This window comes from Pygocentrus nattereri, chromosome 2 (assembly GCF_015220715.1).
Source record: "Pygocentrus nattereri isolate fPygNat1 chromosome 2, fPygNat1.pri, whole genome shotgun sequence".
Taxonomy (NCBI): Eukaryota; Metazoa; Chordata; class Actinopteri; order Characiformes; family Serrasalmidae; genus Pygocentrus; species Pygocentrus nattereri.
The window spans coordinates 53,889,670-53,910,365 of record NC_051212.1 but is presented as its reverse complement, the minus strand read 5'-3'; the positions used below and the strand labels follow the sequence as shown (position 1 = coordinate 53,910,365).

The window sequence follows — 20,696 nt, the reverse complement described above, 5'->3', positions numbered from 1 at the left end:
ATAAAATCTGTTTACATCTCCTGTAAAGTTTCTATTTTGGAGATACGTGTTTTTCTTTAGACAGCGTTGATACGTTAAAGTACATTATAAGTATTAAATTTCCCACTTTAAATGTAAAATGGCAAAAAAATGAGCTTAGCGCTTATGTAACACTGGAAACCCCCCAGGGGTGCTAACTGAAAATAAGCAAGCCCCCCGTTTCAACTCCGAAGCCTCAGAAGATCTGCAGAAGTACGTAGAGCGGAAAACTGGACGTCACCCTAAAGCCTGAATTTTGTGTCCTTTCGTGGATTTTTACAGGTAACAGTGTTACAGTTTCACTGAACTTAACATTCACTAATTACATCATTAACCACAACACGGTTAACATAACATACAAATCCAGCACATTTACACAGAATAAAGAGAAAAAAAAGTAACTTTAAGGCATTAAAAAAAAAAAATGCTACGACAGATAATGATGTAAAATATTTTATTTTCTGTAAATGTTCCTAAATTCAGTTCCTTGAATACCAAACCCTATAATCGCTCTGTACTTCAAAAGGCTTCATTTTCCAAAACATTTGACGCTACTTTACAGGGCAAAAACACCACCAGGAAAAATGTCAATGTATTTTACAAGACAAGAAAAATATTCATGAAACAATTTTGTTACAGCTGTTCATCAGAGAAAAAAAATATATACAACTGACTTTTTTTTTCCTTTTTTTTTTGAAAAAAATTCCTGCCCTGTACAACTGGACTGACCTTTTTATCGTTTACTGTGACGCTGTGTACAAGAGAAAAGTGAAACGGAAAGAAAAAGAGAAAAAAAAAAAGCTAGTTCGGAAAGGCGGCGTGTGAAATGCGAATAGCAGGTAGGAGATTTATTTCGGCTACAAAATGAATCGTGTTCTTCCAACAAACATCAATAAAATTATTCAAAGCGTGGTTCGTATGTACACATTTTTTTCCTAGAAGCGCTGCAACGTTTGCGATTTCCACAACCAGCTAAAGCTTATCGACTGAATCGTTTTCAATTCTTCTAATCCAGTAATTAAATCGGACACAAAAGTTATTAAAAAACAAAAAAAAATACAAACAAAAACACAAACGTTTCTACTTGTGCCTATTTCTGTATGGTACATTTTCTGCGGGTGGTTTAAAATTCGTTTAGTTCGTTACGCTGCCCGGTCGAGTTTTTTTTTTCTTTTTTCCGATGAGTTTGTTTTTGCATAAAACTAAACGTGATGCACATTTAATAATAATAATAATAATAACAATAATAAAAATTACAGAGTTTCAAGTGGTCAGAATGAATGTGTCAATCACAAAGAGTCACTACAATACCATAATCTAAAGTACAGAGAAAATACTTTCTTGTGAATTATTGAAATTACTTTGCAATTCTGTACAGAATAGTAATTTAAAATAACCTCTGAAACAGATATCATGGCGCCTCCTTATTAAATAATTTTTAAAAGAAAGAAAAAAGAAAAACTAAAAAAAAAAAAAAAAAAAAAAACTGAAAAAAATCATCAAAACAAGCACATCTAAACATCCAAAACATCAAATATGAATAAGGTAGTATTTGGTCAATCATTCCAATATTTTTCCTTATTTACATTTTATTTACAGACGTAACAGAATCTCTTCAAACCGCGGCCGACGTTCGCAGTCTGGCACCCTTTTTTTCTAGGTTTGCTTTTTTTTTTTGTTTGTTTTTAATCTGCATCATCATTTTTATTTAAAAAATAGGCCCAGTCATCCACTCACACAGTAATAAATACAAAAAACACCTTTTCTTTTCTTACACAAAACAACAACAGAAACCCAGGATAAAACTGACTCATGGAATCAAGTATTTTTAAGCTTTTCTTTTCGAGAGTTCGTCCGTTTCCTTTTTTCTTTTCTTTTTTTTTTTTTTGTTTTTTCGTTTTTAGTGCAAGTTACTTTTCCCTTTGCGGAAGTCAATTCCGTACATTCTTCATTCAGTGATGTTCTACATTGATTACTACTGTACAGTCTCCACCAATCACGGCAAAACAAACAAAACAAAACAAAAAATAAACAAAAACGCAAATCGAATGGGCCCGCCCTCCTCTCTTTCAACCAATAAGGCATATCCGGCACAGTGCTCGCTCTCTCTCTCTCCTTATTCGCTGGTGAAATCTGCCCAGGGTCTCACACACACACACACACACACACACGCGCACACACACACACACACACCCGCACTCATGGCACATGCAGGTTAATCGAACCTCCTTTCAAGTCCAGAGAACGATGCAAATGGCTGTAACACAACGGCGCATCGGCGTTTGTGTTTTCCTCTTGATTTTGCACATTTAAGAAAAAGAAAAAAGAAAAAAAAAAAAAAAACATTTAAAAAAAATCAATCAGATCTGTTTCGTTAACAGGCCGACGAAGCTACAGGCCTCCTGCTACCCTCGGACTTTAGTTTCGTTTGTGTCTTCAGTCTTCAGCACCTGTGAGTTTAGGGAATGCTTGGTTTTCACTGAGCTCCTCGTCCGTTTTCAGTTCATCCACTTGCGGCAGTTGACCGCGCCGCACAGGCACGGCATCTTCAGGTTCTGGGTCCTCACCAGGCCCAGCTTGTAATCGTAGCACAGCTAGAAGGAAAGAAAACACCAGGACAGTGTTAGAGAGACGGCTAAACGAGGAGGGAGTCGCTGAGAAGCAGCCAGCAGGCGAATGTTACCTCCTCTCCTTTCTCGATCCTGCGGCTGGAGCTGATGATGATCTTGTACCCTCGTTCAAAGGTCACGACTTCTGCCACGCAATTCGGTGAGCAAGAATGATTGATGTACCTACACACACACACACACACACACACACACACACACACACACACACACACACACACACAGAATCATTTAGATCAACAGCTCTCTGCTCATCAACTTACTCTGAAATTCCAATTTTAGGGCATTTTAGGCAAAATTGCTATTGACATTTTCAAGATAATATTTAAAATAATTTCTTTCAAATCTAAACTTTGTATCTCTACACCTGCCATTTAGTTTAGAGAGCTGTCGCAATTTAAACTGGTAATAATTAATGGCATTATTCTTTGTAGTTAATCGCAATTCATCACATTCTCAAATCTGAACTTTAATTTTCCCCCATTTATAAACCAGTTCAGTGTGTATGAGTGGACAGAATGACCTTCATCAGAATGAACTATCGCTGGTAGTAATTCAGTAACAATATTTTCATCACCGGCGTCCAGTGAGAGCAACAGCGGCTGCATGTCTAAATCAACGAGTATATATATCATATCATATATACAGTCAGCGGTTCACCTGCTCTGTTATTGTAGCCTCGTGGATTCTTGTTGGACGTCGTTACACAACTTCTAAAATCTTAACAGATTTGGAAAACGGTGAGCATCACAAACTTTGTCAGTTTGTCACAGAACGTCAGATTACATGACACAAAGAGCTGAACTCACGGGACCCGTTTGTGCTTTTATATGTAGCCAAAGTGACCGTCTCACACAGCAGGACTCGTGAATGTTTTGAGTCGTAAATATTGAACAGGTTTGATAATATTGGAGGGTCTCTGGTCACTTCAGAGTTCGATCGGAGGGCTGAAGATTCACTCACTTCTCCTCTCACACTAGATGATCCAAGCCATCAGGCGCTTATGATCGACAGCCCTGGAAAATCACCTCAGATTGTGAAAATTTGTCGCAAGGGGCAAATCAGGGTTAAAATCTGGCAAGGATTGTGTAGTATAGGCCCAGCTTTACAGTGGAGGCTCTCAAGAAGAACTGGAGCTCTTAGTTCTATTGTCACTGTGACTCTGAACTGATATTGTACCTCGCAGGGCTTCCAGAACAGGTAGCGTCGATCACATACTCGCCGTCGATGTGGAACATGAAGGCTTTCCGGTTCTGAGAGAGAAATCAGTTGAGGTGGGTTTAGAGTCGGTGGGCTGAGGAACATTTTTAGCATCATTTAATACAGTTAAGCCAACAGCAATTCATCAATACCTTCGCCTTGTAGTGCAGCTCCTTCCTCATGGCCACCTCAGTCCGGAGGATTTCACCCAGGTACTCGATGACCATGGTCTGCTTCTCAATGTCTCGAGCGGCAAAGAGCCCAAGGCCCTGCAGAAACAGGCTGCGTTAGACACACGGCAACCCAACAGCACACTACTCCCACTTGAGGGTATGGTAGAAAAAGACCCCAACATATCTATGATGTCTGCTCATTGCAGCTCCCCACTTTCTATTCACCACACTGCCCCTCATTTCCTCCCATCCATTTCTTTATTATGTTCAGCGGAAACGTTAAAACATGGAATAACGGGTTTTTTCACCAAACAGTGGAAATGCCAGTCACAGAATGCTGCCTCTGCTTTGCTCCATGCTCCACTCCAACACCTTACAACTAGTTTTTGTACCTGTTTTCCTCTTTTAGTTCATTTGCATATATAAGCCTTTGTTGGCTTATACCGGCAATGGGAAGCACAGAAGGTCACTGCTGGGCTTTTTTTTTTAAAAACACCTGCTGTTCTTTATATTGTGAAGGATTTGTGACCAACGGGCCAACAGAAAAGGACCGAAATTACTTTCTAATAGCTTTTTCAATTAATTTCCATTTTTCTCATCTCCTATAAATTTACGTTCCATTTTTGAGATAAGGTTTTGTTTAGACATATAATTAAATAATGAAGGTCCTAGGAGTGAGCCTTGAGGGACACCACAATATGTCAATGGTACAACACAGAAATCACATTCTGTTATGTAGCGAGTCAAAAAAGCAACTAATTCATTTATTACAAAATATGCCTGGAGTTTGTAATAATTGGTCATTTTAGCAGCTGTTCCTGTTTTCATTTTGCACTGGTTATGGCTATGGATAAGCCCATCCTATTAACCACTGGTCAGCTCCTGCTAAGGACTGCCTGGTTAGATGTCTGTCTGGAGATTTGAATTCCTGCAGGGGGGTGGCAACTAATAAACTAACTCAGCACATACATCTGTTTACTGCTCCTCTGCTCCAGTCATAAGACTTGTGAGCGACCGCCCACCACAGAGGCTGAGTGAGACATTAGATACGTCTCTGTGACTGGCTGGCTTTGCGGCTGAGTGGGTTTAACAAGCGTGGCAGGGAACTGGAAGTACTGCAAGGCCAGCTGTGTCTCTCTGAGATCACTGATCAGGATGCCAGAGCAGAGGACTGCCAGCAGAACTGGCTCAGAGAGCACTGTATCCTATTTAGCTGCTCTGACAGTAACTCACGTCATTCACAGGCCATAGAGGACAGTGATAGAAAGCAGGACTGTGTGCAGCTTGTCCGCAGGTGTTAAGTAATAACTATGCTATAAAAAAGGTGGCTTGCAGTTAATAACAATGCAGATAACGGTCCAGCAAATATCACATTAGTGTGCCTGAGTCACAAACAGAAGACAAAAGGTAAAGTGCCTTTAGCCTGAACTATTTAGGCTACTTTACACTACTTTAGAAGATTTACTGTATCTTTCAAAAATTCCTACTGTTCTATTGGTGTGATATGCAGTTTGGACTGAAGAAGAAGCAGATCTTACACTGCATGTTTAAATGTTTCATAGGTATTAACAGGGCGTCTGCCCAGCTATAAAGTAGCTGAATTCACCAAGTAAGACTGGTAAGAGGCGTCTGGATATTTTTGGACATCCTATGTTTGATGATTATACATGCATACGCTACATGTATATATGTTCAAACATAAGAGAGAGAAGCTTTTACAAATAAAAGAGAAGCATATACAAAAAAAAAAAAAAAAAAAAAAACCAAAAAGGGCCCAGAAGTGAGCCTTGAGGGACGCCATAAGACATCAAAAACATCCATGTAGCACTTAAATATTTAAGTACCCAGTGCAACAAAGTAGCCATGACCATGTAAGTTTGAACTGAAAAGGTCATTTAGACAGGCTGCCCTAGTTCTGCTAACAGTCAAGAACCCCGTAGAGAACCGAGACACAGGCTGCTCGAGTCCATGTAGACTGCTACAGTGTACTGGCATATTACATATGCAGGGTTGCCAACTCCATCTGACATTCACCCTTCTGATCATCAGCATCTTGGTTCAGTATTATGGTTTCAAGCAATCGTTTCTACACTGTATATAAATACAAATATATAGCTCAGACACACAAACACATCAGATATCACATAGAAGGAGGCACCTGGATGCGGGAGTGGGCAAGGTAGACGTTGCTTTTCCATTCACTGGTCAGCCGGCGGTACTGAGATGATTTGGAGTGCACGAAGTGCTTACTGTGAGATGGCCCGGTCTCCGCCATGGCAGAGTTCTGCATGACGCAGGAGATTCGGTTCCACACAGAGAGGATCTTTAACCTGAGCGTTGTGTGGGTGACAGAAAGAGAGAAAGAGAGGGAGATTGTGGTGATAAGAATAGAAAAAAGACATTGAGAGGTGAGAAGTAAATGAACTCAATATACCCTGAGGAATGGACTAACTGGGCAAATCCATTGAAATCATTTTATATCTAAAAAATCATTAAACTACTAATTACATCTACTGTGTGCAACTGTTAGGGAAAGCAAGCAATGAAGACCAACCTTCCTGAATAAAGAACATCAGTTTTGTTCAACAGACTAAATCCATTAATCTATTCCTGACTCTTGCTTGTATAAATGGGCATTTCTTTATCATGGTTAACAGCATTACAACAGGGAACACCTGCAGTGACAAAAACAATGTGCTGTAAAGGAAGATGCATAGAAATGGACAAAACCTTGCTGCTTAGCTAAAAACAGTGATCTTGAATGTTTTGTCCATGTCTATAAAGGACAGTGCGTCATACAGCGTTAGAAACCACAAATTTACAGCTCTATTCAGCAAGTGTGAGCCTGGAAAGATGACAGCTAATGTTACGGTAATCATTCCAGTGAGAGTGAGCACACAGAAATGAAACAAAATTGTTCCCAAACTTGAGCCTTGAGGGATGCCGAAAGGTACTTCTAGGTACTTAGACGAATAAGTGAAGGGTTTGTGCCAAAACACATTATAAACTTTCTATGTTTCTAGCTTTCTAACTTTCTATGAAAAAAATGTTTTTTTTTCATGAAATACATTACAAATAAGGTTTAAACATGCAGAAAATATCAATGCTATATTATAATTGATCACTTTTTCTTTCTTTCTTTTTTTTTTTTTAAATTAACTCGTCATATTCAAAATTCCAAACAGATACGCAGCATTTTGGAATTAAACTTTTCAAGCAGCCACGTAATAGTGACAACCACTTAAGTAGGATCTGAATCCGAGCCAGTGAGTGAACCCAACCCAATTCTACAGTTAGTCAAGCAGAATCCCGACACTGACCTTTGATTCTGCGGGTAGCTCCTTAGCTCGGACCGGGCACTGCCAGAGGGGTTGATGCACAGAGGAAGCTCTAACAAGGGGTTCCGCCCATAACGGAACCGGTACCTCGAACAAGCCTCCACACCCGGCAGCTAGAAAGCAATCATAAAACATCAGTAACGGATAAAAGGAAGCATGTTTTGCGCATTCAGAGAAATGGAGCATATTTACCGATTCTGCAATGCGGGCGACCACTGACACGGTCAGTCCGAACAGGTCCTCTCCCTTCAGGTAGAGCGGGAACAGCCTCAGCATGCCTGTTTCTGCTCTCCGCTCTGCTACTGACCCCAGTACCTTATCCCATACGCCTACACAAACAAAGAGTCGGTGAGACAGACTAAACACTACAAGTTAGTTCACAGTAAGCTTTTAGCATTTTACTACAAACTGCTTCATATTTCTAGTAGGACGGTCTCAATCAGATCTGAACGAGCTGATCCAGGCATATTTTAATGGATTGGTACCAGCTCAAACCAATTATGAACCTTCGTTACAGTATGCTTAGATTTTATTTCTATTTTATTATATTATCCACTGCAAGCAGTACTAGCTACTAGTTAACGAAGTGGGTTAAACATCGGCAAAGTGAAACTATTATGAAGTGGAACTGTTTGTTCTTTTTGTTAAAAAATTATTTTAAATGATTATAGAGCATATTTTACCTTTGCTGGACTGGCCAACATGATTTCTCGCTATCAGTATTAAATTACACGGACATGGATTGGTGGGCAAAATTTTTCCCAAATATCAGTCATCCTTATTTTTTATTTATTATTAACATCAGTTATTAACCAGTATAAATTTGTGCTACGGTCAACACTACAAATCTGTATTACAGTGGTCCCAGATTTCAGGTGCAACACAGAAGACCACCACATAACCTGACGAAGAAAAGACAACAGGCAAAAGATCGCACGCAACAAAAAAAACTCGCCGACCTTTAGCTGTGGTGTCGGTCAGCACCAGGTCCTCGTACCCTCGCTCCAGCATGCGGATACTGAACTCGGGCCGTCCCTGTCGCTCCTCCACGGAGCAGACGTAGCGGCAACGGCGCCAACCATTCCGCATGCTCCAATACAGACGGCTGGCCTCGTAGCCTGGTGGGAAGATGGCAGTGGCTGAGTGGAAATGAGGCAGCAGGGCTCGGGGCAGCTGACCCATGGCGTGGAAAATCAGGCTGCCCACACGGAAGGTGTGGCCCAGCTCAGGGCGCTGCACGGCAGACGCCAGCTGCCGCAGCTCATCCCGCTGCACATAGACGCGACGGAAAACGGAGAAGCAACGTAGCACCTGCTGGTCCAGGTGCAACCCAGCTGCACTGGTGCTAGAGCCCCCTCGTGGCCGGTGCTGATGGCACAGCATGGTCTTGTCCTTGAAGAAGGTACAGCCGGCTTGCAGGGCGCAGGTGAAGTGGTAGACGTTGAGGCAGCGCAGCCGGTGGCAGCCACTGGTGGCTCCCAGACGCTGACAGAAGGCGCAGGAGATTGTCTGCCCCCTCTGCCGTGCGACTTCCACGTTGATGAGTGCACCGGCCTGTGTCTCGTAAACCTCAGATGACCACAACGCGCAATTCAGGTGCACCCAGGTGTCCAGGTCAAGGTTGAGGAGGCGGGCAGCACCATCTGTCAGCCCGTCACCTTCCTGCTGGCAGAAGCAGCAGCGACGTCGATCTCGGGACGACGAGCATGGGCGCAAGGATGAGCGCAGCTCCTGGCGAAGATCCTTCACAGCGGATATCGGATGCAAATGAAAGGCAACCACAGGTCGTTACATGACTGTAATATTTTCACAAAACGATTGTTTTCATCTCCAGAACCATTTCTAATCTATTCCTGATAGATTCCTGATATTTCAACAATAATAACTAATGCAAAAAAAAAAAAAAAAAAGAATTATCCAGACTGTACGCACCTCTTCGGGCTCCTGCAGTCCAGCCTTAGGTGCAGCGATCTGGATTGTCCACTTGCGCCAGCGGAGGGCCTTCCAGCGCTTGCCGTGGTGCCAGGGCTTTTCGTTAGGTCTATATAATTAATCAATAATTACCAAATCGGATATCAGTGATGTATGAGGCATTTTTGATAGAAACATGTTCCTCAACTTATCAGCAAAGGATTTCAACAGTTCTTATTTCAGTGCTTATGTAGCAATGCGCTCCTTTTACTTGCTAGAGGAAGAACTCTAGCCATTCACGTCACAACAGCATAAACCAACAAGACCGTTAGTCAGCTACTGTCATATTACGGAGAGCAAGAAAGTGAAAATGGCTTAGTTTTCTTAAATCAGGTGTAATGTACATGAACCAGAACAGGCTTTTGGTGCACTACTGTGTATTATTAGCCATAACAGTACTGCATGTAATATAGAAGATATAGAAAGACATGGGAAAAATATGTATCCAGATAAAACTTTTGGGCATATTGCTCAGCCATACTTGTCATCCGTGTGGCTCTGGGAGCGAGGTTTCAGCTTCACAAGCATTTTGAGATGAGACTCGGCATTTGACTCTGTCTTCAGGGACTCCGTCTTTACAGGCTCCAAGGAGGCTGGTGAGGCAGGACCTAGGGGGTTGGGCGAGGAGGACGAGGGTTTGGACTGGAGTTGAGCCAGACAGTGCACGTCCAGAGAGGACATATTATTGTTGTACTGATGCTGGGCTTTGGATGGACTCTCTTTCACTGCCTTGTCTTCAAGCAGGGCCACCGATGCCTGGAAACATACAGCAACAAGAACCTTAGTCATGAAGTGGCCTCTCATTACCATACACTATAGATATAACATTACATTACAAATATTTAAAGCAGTATTGCCCTCACTCTGAGTGTAGTAGATTGGCAGAAACATGTTTGGTGTCTGAGGTTTGCTTCTTTATTATATCACCAAACTAGCTAAATTTCAGCCTACTGTATTTTTATTTTTTTTTACCTGTATAGGATAACTAAAAAAAAACAAAAAACAGCAAAGATGATATTTTTGTTCCACAGATTCAAAAACACTGAGGAAGGTAACCAGTGCTTGGTTATCTGCAGTCCTTGACTATCTGCAACAGGTGTGCTGGAGGAACTAAAATAGAAAAGCTGGAAGAACGGAACAGACTGAAAATGTGGACTGGCTACAGGTTGGGACTGGACTGCTACAAGCAACACAGGGCAGGGGTTGGCGATGCCTATTGCTCAGTGCCCCTGCCCCCAACATTTCACATTCTGGCCGCTAAAAATGCAGAGCTTGTGGCCCGAGTGGCCACTTATGTTTTCTTTTGTTGCGTTTTTCCCAAACCAGACTTGAATTTTGAGGAAGATGCCACGTTTTGTCGAGCAGGTTGTCTGCCTTCGACAAAACTGCGTACAGAACACAGAACAGCACGGCTGCACCTTTCAGCATGAGCGCTGTTCTAATCCAATGATCTTCAGCAATCAAAACAAACCCGCAGGGCTGACTCGTTACAGCCTGATTAGGGTGGAGGTGGGTCAGCCGAAATACATGATAAAAATCTTAACTCTGGCTGAGTAAACTGTGATTTGATTGACTTAATGCCCAACCCCCCCCCCCCCCCCCCCCCCCCCCCCCCCCCCCAAAACACACTACACTTGCAGAACTCACTGCAATGTATATATCGCTACTGCTGGAACAAACATCACCATTTTTCACCATTTCATTTAGTTTTTGACATTATTTGAAAACGCCTGTTGTCATTTATGTCGTGTGTAAATTTCACCGAAAGAAATGGTCCATAATCACAAAACCTCTGGTTCCATCGACTCACACTGAAAGTAAAGCAGGTTTTCTCCTTCTCCTGTAAAGATATCATTTTGGAGATTTGAGGTTTTGTTCCGACAGCAGCGATATGATAATCCCAATAATTAATTAACCCTTATTAGTCCCACAGCAGGAAAGTTCACATCCGCATTTCACTGATCCGTGCAGTGAAACGCCACATACACACTAGTGAACACACACACTAGGGGGCAGTGAGCACACTTGTCCAGAGTGGTGGGCGGCCCTATCCACAGCTCCCGGGGAGCAGTTGGGGGTTAGGTGTCTTGCTCAAGGGCACTTCAGTTACGTACTGTCGGCTCAGGGGATCGAACCGGCGACCTTCCAGTCACCGGGCTGGCTCCTTAGCCTCCAGCCCACGACTGCCCCCACAGATTTAGCTCAGAGCCTTTCATGATTCCCTCCAGAGAAAGATGTGTGTGTGTGTGAACGAACAGAAACCCGAGAGCAATAATACGGGCAAATCGGTTATTTTTATATCAGTCTAGTCCTGCACAGTGAAAATGTCTTAGAAACTCTTACTCTTACTCCAGTGATGGCAGCAGAGGGAGAGACTAACCTTAGTGTCCCCGGTGGCTTTGGCCTGTGCAGAGGAGTGCAGGATGAGGCAGCTGTGGCTGCAGAACACAAGATCTCCATCTGAACTCAACTGAGCTTCCTGCAGGAGAAAGTACAGAAAGAGAGACACTGTTTACAGTAAACCAGCCTTAACAAGGTTTGTGATCTATGAAATCAGGTGTAAAGTAGCTAAACATAAGTCTAAATGTCCCCAGAAGGCAAGAAAGAAAGACTGGTCATATTTTCAGAACTGAGAAATAACAACACTCTCATACTTGCGCTTTGCTTTGCTGATCTTTGGTGGGTTTCTTCACTCCATTGCCCAGGACGACCACTTTACACTGGCGGCACCACTGTGGCTTCGGGCCTGGGCTCCCTGGCCCCTCTTGATATTGCTCTCTGCCTCCTATAGGACCTGAGGGCAAAAAACACCACCATAAAAATACAATATTTTCTATGAATAACTCTCCCGTAATGCTTAACGATGTGTCAGAGAAGTTCACGCCTCAACTTTCTCCGTCTCCTTCAGCATCATAGCGCAGACTTCTAATTAAGCTGAGATCAATTAGTGCAGAAACAGTAGTTACACTGATAGGAATGGCGTTCCCTCTGAAACACACTGACATGCTCCCGTTTTTAAGGCTTTTAATCTGACACGGCGCGGCGATTAACTGAATATCTGACACTGTGACACAGATAAACAGGCTGAAGCAGGCCAAGATCGTTACTCCGTTTCATTAGCTTCTCTAATCGTTGGCTGAATCAATAACGACTCTCTGTCAGCACCTGAGCCACACGGAGCGCTCACACAAAGAAATAATGATGCACATCGTTAGTAAACATCGTTAAAGTGGATAATCATCTGTGTGAACGACTATGGGAAACAATTAGAGCCAGCCTGCTGTCCCCCCACTGCTTTGAGAGCAATCGCGTCGTATGGCCTCTCAGTCGGAAAAACGGCGGCGAAAGACGCATTATCCCAACAGTGACCTGTTCGTGTGCTATGGTAATTTTGTACTCTCTGTAATCAACACCACCAGTATTCTGGATCTGGTGCAAACGTTTAATTTACAAGCTTTTCAAACATTCTGGAACAATTAATACACTGAGCTCGGAGCTTCTGGGAACAAATACATTTGCAGCCAGATTCCCAGACACGGATTAAGTCTTGGACTAGACTACAATGCCAACGGAGATTCACATTTGGAGCTTTATTTTGGGAAACTCTCTCTTAAAACCTCCACCATTTATATGTTTTTATGTACCAAATTTAGCCGTAAATGATTTTATGACTAGTGTTTAAGCCTCTCCTTGTGCTTAGAATTAAACAGGCGGTTTTTGTTGCTGTGCCTTTAACCTCTTCAACTCCTCGGGACCACCGGTGGTCCCAAACCACACTTGGTCATGTTCTTCATAGCGTTCATACTCCATAAGCTCCATTCAGAAGCTGGGCGTCGTGTGAGGCTGTAGCTCTTCTCTCCAGTCTAATAGACGGTGATGTCATTTTAAACCCTTATAATAAAAGAAGCTGAACTCAGTTTGTTTTTCTACTGAAAGTCGACCCGTTTTTCCCCAAATCTGGGCTCTAAACTATAAACAGACGGCGTCTCTTCAGTGATCTGCTCTGGAAACATCACTTTTAGAAAACAACACAAAGAGCGCCGGAGATTTTTGGCCTTCAGCAGTAAATTATAAGCATGTAGTGAAGTGTGGAGATCATAAAACACACGTTCTGTTAAAATAAATTTACATTTATTTCATGCAGTTACTGAATAATCTGCCTTACGATTTAGCCGTTTAAATTCAGATGAACAAACCAAAATATATCCTGGTCAGTAAGGTTAAGGCTGAAATATGTAAATGAACTCCGTTCTGACTGGTTGTCCTGTTTGTCCTTTACGAAAAAGCAGCACAGGCTGAAACGTGGAAAAACTGTTCAGTTTGGACTGAAATCCTAAGGGATGCAGAACTTTAGCCGCTGCTTTTGGACGTGTGGATCCTTTGGAAGACTGCAATGATCCGTTTTCTTCCCGTCTGACAGGAACAGCACATCATTTCATTGTTTTCCCACATTCTTCCAACAGTCTGCCTGCAGTAACAAATCTCTGCATCACTTCAGTAGGAATGGGCGGCTGAACGGTCACTGTCATGTAAACAGCGTTAGAACCGTAATGAACTCAAACTGGACCATTTATCAGCTTAGTTTCCATACATGGATTGTATGGATGGCAGTGACCAGTATGCAGTGTTTACATACTACATATTGCTGCTGTCGGACGAAAACCTCACATCTCCGTTTTTCAGTTTTTAATGTAACTGGAAAAAGCCTTGACCCTTTGCACTGTGCGTAAATTTCATTAAGAAAGGACCAAAAAAACTGGCCCAAGACGTCTGGTTCCATTGACTTACATTAAATGTAAAGTAGGTTTTATTCTTTTTCCTGTGAAGTTATCATTTTGGAGATACGAGGTTTTATTCCGACAAAAGCGATACATTATATGTGCAGCACTGTGCGGACGTTTAAGCCATCTGAACGAATGTTTAACCAGTTTCCCTCAGCAGTGAGTTTATCACAATATACATTAGAATAAAGTCGTATTCATAATTCAGATAAACAGAAAAACAATAAAAAGTAACAAGAATTTCTTGGGTCCAGATTTTTCCTGGACACCTTCACAGCCGCCACAGAGACTCGTTAATATCATCAATTACATCATGAGCTCAATTTACTGAGCACTGATTGGTCAAACCAGGAGCTGCTTTTTAACTACATATAATACTGGACTTCCTCGAGGAGACGCTTGGAGATGGGTAAACACACACACTGACATCCAGAACATCACTGTTTATTATTTGTGTGTGTGTGTATATATACATACATACATACACACACACACACACACACACACACACACACACACACACACAAAGAGCTGTAACTTACTCTTGTCAGGGGTAAGGTGGCTGTGCTGATGATGTTTCAGAGTCCCCTGTGCTCCTGTGGCTTTCCCCAGCCGTTCCAGCTCTGCCGCCCTGTGTCCCAGCAGCAGGCCAGAGGCCGAGGGCCGCGCCTCCATGCCCTTATGGGCCCCCAGGGCGGCATGGGGCCACGGTCCACTGCTCACTTCATAACTGCTGGGGATCTTCACCTGGATGAGGTCAGCGATAGCCGCCACCACGTCTGTAATGTTCTGAAACAGTAAAGAAACCGTTTCTGCACTGCCCTCTCCCGAAATCTGACACTTCACACGGTCATTTGTAACATAGGCAAGATAAAAGGCCACGTCACACAGCAGGTAAAAGGGGCCCACACCTGATTTTTCTATTCAAACCTGATGTTTTGATTTGGCTGTTCACGTTATCTATTAAATGGGATCTGTACGTGACATCAGTCTGAACAGATCAGCTCCTAAACCGACTGGCATGCGCGTGGCTCATCCAGAGGTAAACAATCACGACTGGCAACATCACAGGAGGCATCATGAAGCTTTACTGACTGACAGCTGGGCTCATCACCCAGAACGTGTTCGAGCTCACTGTAAAAAGGGCACGGTCACTTACTTGCTTGGTGTCCTCGGATTCTTTAAACTTTCTTTTTCTGACGCTGCAGCTTTGTTCTCCCACGGCTGCATTCGGATACGTATCGGATTTCAGGACCACATATGAAAGCGTCTCAAATCGGAATTGTAAATGTCAGATTCTGTGTATTTATCTGTTCACACTGACTGACTGACTGACTGACTGACACACACACACACACACACACACACACACACACACACACACCTCTCTCATGCATGAAGAAAAAGACTCGGGCCGCTTTACCTGCTGCGTGAACAACGCCTAAGAAACTTGCAGTGTAACCCTTAAACTACATTTAGCTTCAACAGCTTCATGTTCAATGTTTCCTCCTTAGTGTGAAGATCAAGTTTTGTCTAAATAACGATTTGATCGCTTTCTTCTCCAAACTGGTGGTTTAAACAGCTGTGAGGTTTACTGCTGATGAGTACTGACATCACAAGTGTGTGGTTTTTATTCACAAGGTAGCACTGACACTAACACAGCCTTTAAAATCTGAAATTAAAATTAACCTCATCTTGTTAGTTTGTGTCCCTTGTCAAATTAACTAGGATTGTTCATATAATACCCTTAAAAAAAATCCCTATAAATCTTCCATCAAATGTCATATTAACCAATAATATAACTCCCCGTCACACCTGCCTCCGCCCTCTAACCTCCCTCCTCACCTCGGCTGCTGCCGGTTTCAGGGTGATGGCTATGGACACGAGGCCTGAGCCGGATCCGTTCTGCGCCGCTCCGAACGAAGAGCCAAAGAAAACGGACGAAGGTTCAGTCTTGATGTTGCACAGCTTTGCCTCAGAGCCTACAGAGCCAAACAAATGAACAGAAGCAGCGTGTCACAAACGAGCTCTTTAGCAAAAAATGAAAAGAAAAGAAAAAAAGATCAATGACTTTTACATTCATGTCCTTCCATAGTGGCTTTTGTGAGTAAACGTTCATGAACATTTAAATATTTTAGAACGAATGATGACAAATGTTAGCTGTTCTTGTTTTTTAATTTTTACCCATTTTCCTCCCCAATTTAATCGTCTCCAATTCCACCCCTTAGTTAGGACTCCCCCAATCACACAACACCATCAGTGTTAGGAGGGTGAAGGCAGCGCAGGCTTCCTCCGAGACCTGTGAAACCAGCCACCGCTTCTTTACGAACTGCCGCTCTCGCGACGTCACGGGACGGCCGAACGCGCCAACCAGCATCGCGTTGAGTGATGGGGGGAGAAGGGGGGCCATCCTACCCACCCAGAGAGAGTCGGGCCAATCGTGCTCTCTCGGACTCCAGGCTATGGACGGCTGCAGCATCACCAGGGATCGAACTCGCGATCTCCTGATGAACGGCTAGACGGCTGCGCCACTCGGGAGCCCTTTGACAAATGTTAGTTTTACGTTTCCATTTGATACGCAGTTCAGTCAAATTTACACAGTTTGCAGTCAATCATCCAAGACCTGGTCAGTGTCTGAAGTTTCCTTCTTTAATTTTGAACTGGAGCTACAAAATTTAGGGTTGCATTGGCTTCCATTACTTGTCAGCTACATTAGCCTTAGTTTCAATTCAAAACAATTCAATTTAACTCGATTCTAAAGAAGAAAGACACTGAATACCAAACAAGGCTGAATGATGCTGGATTCAGAGTTCTTACCTTTCCCTCTGGAGGGAAACATGGGCATGACTGGAGAAAGAGCCGGTGACGGAGGCTCCTGTTTGACCCGCGAGAGGTCCGGATAGCGGCTAATTTCCATTCCCACCACGCTCTCTGGAGAGGAGGAGGGGACAAAACTGTCCGGAGTGTCTCTGTCCTCACACTGCTCCTGCCCCCTGAACAAAAAGAGGCGCAAAACAAGCAGAGAAAACAGTCAGAAGGGACTGGAACTACATCGGTAGACAACGGTTATGTTTTATTGTTATTTCTACACATTATCATTCCTCATACTTTGAGTGGCTCAGTTCTGTGTACAGCCAGTGGGCTCTGTTATCTCTTATAGAACAAGGCATTGAATTTATAGCCATATAAGCCAAGCGCTCCACATCAGACATGAGACATAAGAGCATAAAACTGTTTAGCTCAGCAAAATGTTTGCGGTTTAGCAAAATGGTTGAAGTGGTCAGATCTAGTAACAAACTATTAAAGGAAGCTGTCATAACAAAAGCTATTTTGTGACACTTGCTATAAAAAACCTACACCTGAAATTTAACAGCACATTACGGGGGAAAAATGTACACTATACTGCCAAAAGTATTCGGTCATCTGCCTTCACACGAATATGAAACTGAGTGACGTCCCATTCTTAATCCATAGGGTTTAATATGATGTCGGCCCACCCTTTGCAGCTATAACAGCTTCAAATCTTCTAGGAAGGCTTTCCACAAGGGTTAGGAGTGTGTTTATGGGAATTTGGTCAGACAGTGATGTTGGACAAGAAGGCCTGGCTCACAGTTTCCGCTCTAATTCATCCCAAAGGTGTTCTGTCGGGTTGAGGTCAGGACTCTGTGCAGGCCAGTCAAGTTCTTCCACACCAAATTCGCTCATCCATGTCTTTATGGACCTGCTTTGTGCGCTGGTGCCCAGTCATGTTGGAACAGGAAGGGGTACTTGGTGATGTGAGGCTTGGATGCAGCTGCTCGGCCATGGAAACCCATTCCATGAAGCTCTCTACGCTGTTCTTGAGCTGATCTGAAGGCCACATGAAGTTTGGAGGTCTGTAGTGATTGACTCTGCAGAAAGTCGGTGACCTCTGCGCACTATGCCCCTCAGCATCCGCTGACCGCTCTGTCATTTTACGTGGCCGACCACTTCGTGGCTGAGTTGCTGTCGTTCCCAATCGCTTCCACTTTGTTATAATCCCACTGACAGTGGACTGTGGAATATTTAGTAGCGAGGAAATTTCACGACTGGACTTGTTGCACAGGTGGCAAAGTCCACAGGCTGTTTGTCTGGTGTTGGACTGACCTGATCTCTTCTTGGTTGTTGTGGGGGGGCGTGGGTAGTGATGCAGGAACGTCCACGGTTTTGGGACCGTGAGCAAGAGCCCGTGCAAAAAGCTCCTCCTCCGTCTTAAACGGGACGTGCAGCGGCCGGGGAGGAAGCCCTTTGGTCACTGCAAGGGGAGAAACCAAAGCACTGAGAGCAGAACTTTAGCCCACTTTATCTTGTGTATTTAAATCAAACTTGGATATAAAGACAGCTGAGCAGTTATTACAGCGACACTGTGCTGTAGCCAGAAAAATCCGAAGAAAAAAAAAAGCAAAACAATACATTTATGCTGTTTTTGTCTAATTTTATCAGAAGATTAGAAGATTAGGTTGGCATTTAGTTTGGAGAGGCTACCCATTCAAAGAGACGAAGCCTGGCCTGCGAGTGGACAGACTTTCTAAAGGATTTTGGCTTAACTTAAAATGAACAGTGCTAAATAGCGCCTCTTCTTTTTATACATTTTGTGGAGAACTTTTATACTTTGTTCTTTGTATCAGATTAAAATCAGCAATGTAAACGCATAAACAATATAAGCTTATAAAAATGCTATGATCTACAAGACAAAATCAATTAATGACAATAAGCCGCCTTCCTATCAGGACAATATTCCCTTATACAGGCTGTTCCCGCTGTGTAAGTATCTTGCAGACCACTGATGCAAAGTGAGAGAATTCGAGCTGATTGTGATGCACATTCATTAAATGAGTCCGTATATAACCAGACCCTGTCCCTCACCATCATGACCACTGATGACAGCTGCTTTGCTGGCCAGCTCCTCCGTGGTGGCGAAGCCATTGAGTAGTTTCTGTCGAGCCACAGGGGGTGGCGTGGGGGGTAGCGAGGCCGGAGGGGTGGGGGGGTTACTCAGATTATTCTGCTGTGGAGAGAGAGGAAAACATGAGTCACAAGGCTTCCTGGTTGAATTGAGTCTGTGCTGAAAGAAGCAATTTGCGTCTGTGAAAAGTGCTTTGCCCCCGGTGACTCCAGCCTTGATGTGAGTAATAATACATAATGACTCTTTATAATAAAAAAGCCCTGAACTCAGACGCTCTTGCCACTCGTTGCTGCTGCTGCTGCTGCATTGTGAAGGACACATTAATACCTGCGGTTCTGACTTACTTTGTAAATGAGCTGGGAGTAATAATCCGACATTCCGTCCAATGAGGCGCTCCCGAACGCCCCCGACAGGCGGCTCTCTCCATCCAGCTGCCCGCTGCCATAGGGCACAAAGTGGGCAAAATTTACCCCAACCAGAGGCTCCATCAGGGGCAAGAGGGTGAGCTGCTGCTGATGGTTAACAGAGAGAGAGAGAGAGAGAGAGAGAGAGAGAGAGAGAGAGAGAGAGACAGAGAGAGAGAGAGAGAGAGAAATCTTTACCACGCTTTAACAACACTGTATATGATGCAGTCAGACAAATACAGCAACCACGAAATAAAGAAAAAAAACAAGGGGGAAAGAATGAGAGAAAGTGTGGGGGACAGAGGGAGGGACATGAGGGAGGGAGGAGGGAATGGGGCAGCGAGAAAGGGGGGAGTGGGAAAGGGAGGGGTGGAAAAGAGAAGGGGGGGGAGTGGGAAAGGGAGGCAGAGGGAGAGGGAAGGGGGTGTGTGGGAGAGAAGGATGTGAGGGAGGGGGATGTGAGGGAGGGATGGGGGTGTGAGGGCAGAGAGAAAGGGAGAGGGAATGTGGAGAGAGAAAGCAGGGAGGAGAAAGGGAGGGAGAGGCAGATTGAGAGGGAGAGAGGGAGGGAGAGGCAGATTGAGAGGGAGGGAGGGAGAGGGAGAGAGGGAGGGAGGGAGGGTGGGAGAGAGGGAGGGAGGGAATGGGGCAGAGGGAAGGATGTGAGGGAGGGTGGGATGTGGGGGGGAGGGCAGAGAGAAAGGGGGAAGTGAGGGAGGGGTGGGATGTGGGGGGGAGGGCAGAGAGAAAGGGGGAAGTGAGGGTGGGTGGGAATGGGGCAGAGAGAAAGGGAGAGGGAATAGGGCAGAGAGAAAGGGGGTAGAGAAAGGGAGGGGTGGAAGAGAGAAAGGGAGGGAGCGGGAAAGGGAGGCAGGAGGAGAGAGAGGGAGGGAGGGATATGGGGTGTGAGGGAGGGTGGGAATGGGGCAGAGAGAAAGGGAGAGGGAATAGGGCAGAGAGAAAGGGGGTAGAAAAAGGGAGGGGTGGAAGAGAGAAAGGGAGGGAGGGGAAGAGAGAAAGGGAGGGAGGGGGAGAGGGAAAGGGAGGGACGGGGAGAGAGAAAGGGAGGGAGGGGGAGAGGGAAAGGGAGGGACGGGGAGAGAGAAAGAGACAGAGAGAGAGGCATTTAAGGACAGAGAGAAGAACAGCGTGAGGCAGCATTAGGAAAGGACGGAGCGAGCGAGAGAGAAAAGCGAGAGAGAATGAGACAGACAGATAAACGACGTGAGGGTGAGATAAAGAACACAATAAGAAACGAGA

General features: G+C 44.2%; 1 protein-coding gene across 6 annotated transcripts in view; it reads right to left on the bottom strand.

The window, feature by feature from the left end:
- Positions 1-455: 455 nt before the first annotated feature.
- The window catches only part of kmt2cb (lysine (K)-specific methyltransferase 2Cb), a 150,016-nt gene continuing 129,775 nt past the window's right edge, over positions 456-20,696 (bottom strand). For 5 of the 6 annotated variants that reach the window (XM_017703452.2, XM_037535648.1, XM_037535656.1 and 2 more), the window contains 18 exons: positions 19,377-19,544; positions 18,993-19,134; positions 18,234-18,381; positions 16,926-17,101; positions 15,954-16,090; positions 14,651-14,897; positions 11,982-12,121; positions 11,708-11,806; positions 9,809-10,083; positions 9,289-9,397; positions 8,316-9,099; positions 7,549-7,685; positions 7,339-7,469; positions 6,177-6,348; positions 3,998-4,114; positions 3,825-3,898; positions 2,702-2,810; positions 456-2,612 (listed from right to left, as the gene is read on the bottom strand). In XM_017703452.2, the coding sequence (XP_017558941.1) occupies positions 2,517-2,612; positions 2,702-2,810; positions 3,825-3,898; positions 3,998-4,114; positions 6,177-6,348; positions 7,339-7,469; positions 7,549-7,685; positions 8,316-9,099; positions 9,289-9,397; positions 9,809-10,083; positions 11,708-11,806; positions 11,982-12,121; positions 14,651-14,897; positions 15,954-16,090; positions 16,926-17,101; positions 18,234-18,381; positions 18,993-19,134; positions 19,377-19,544 (3,261 nt within the window). In that variant the 3' untranslated portion in view covers positions 456-2,516. The remainder of the gene's footprint in view (positions 2,613-2,701; positions 2,811-3,824; positions 3,899-3,997; positions 4,115-6,176; positions 6,349-7,338; positions 7,470-7,548; positions 7,686-8,315; positions 9,100-9,288; positions 9,398-9,808; positions 10,084-11,707; positions 11,807-11,981; positions 12,122-14,650; positions 14,898-15,953; positions 16,091-16,925; positions 17,102-18,233; positions 18,382-18,992; positions 19,135-19,376; positions 19,545-20,696) is intronic. The other variant, XM_037535644.1, reaches the window with a different exon arrangement.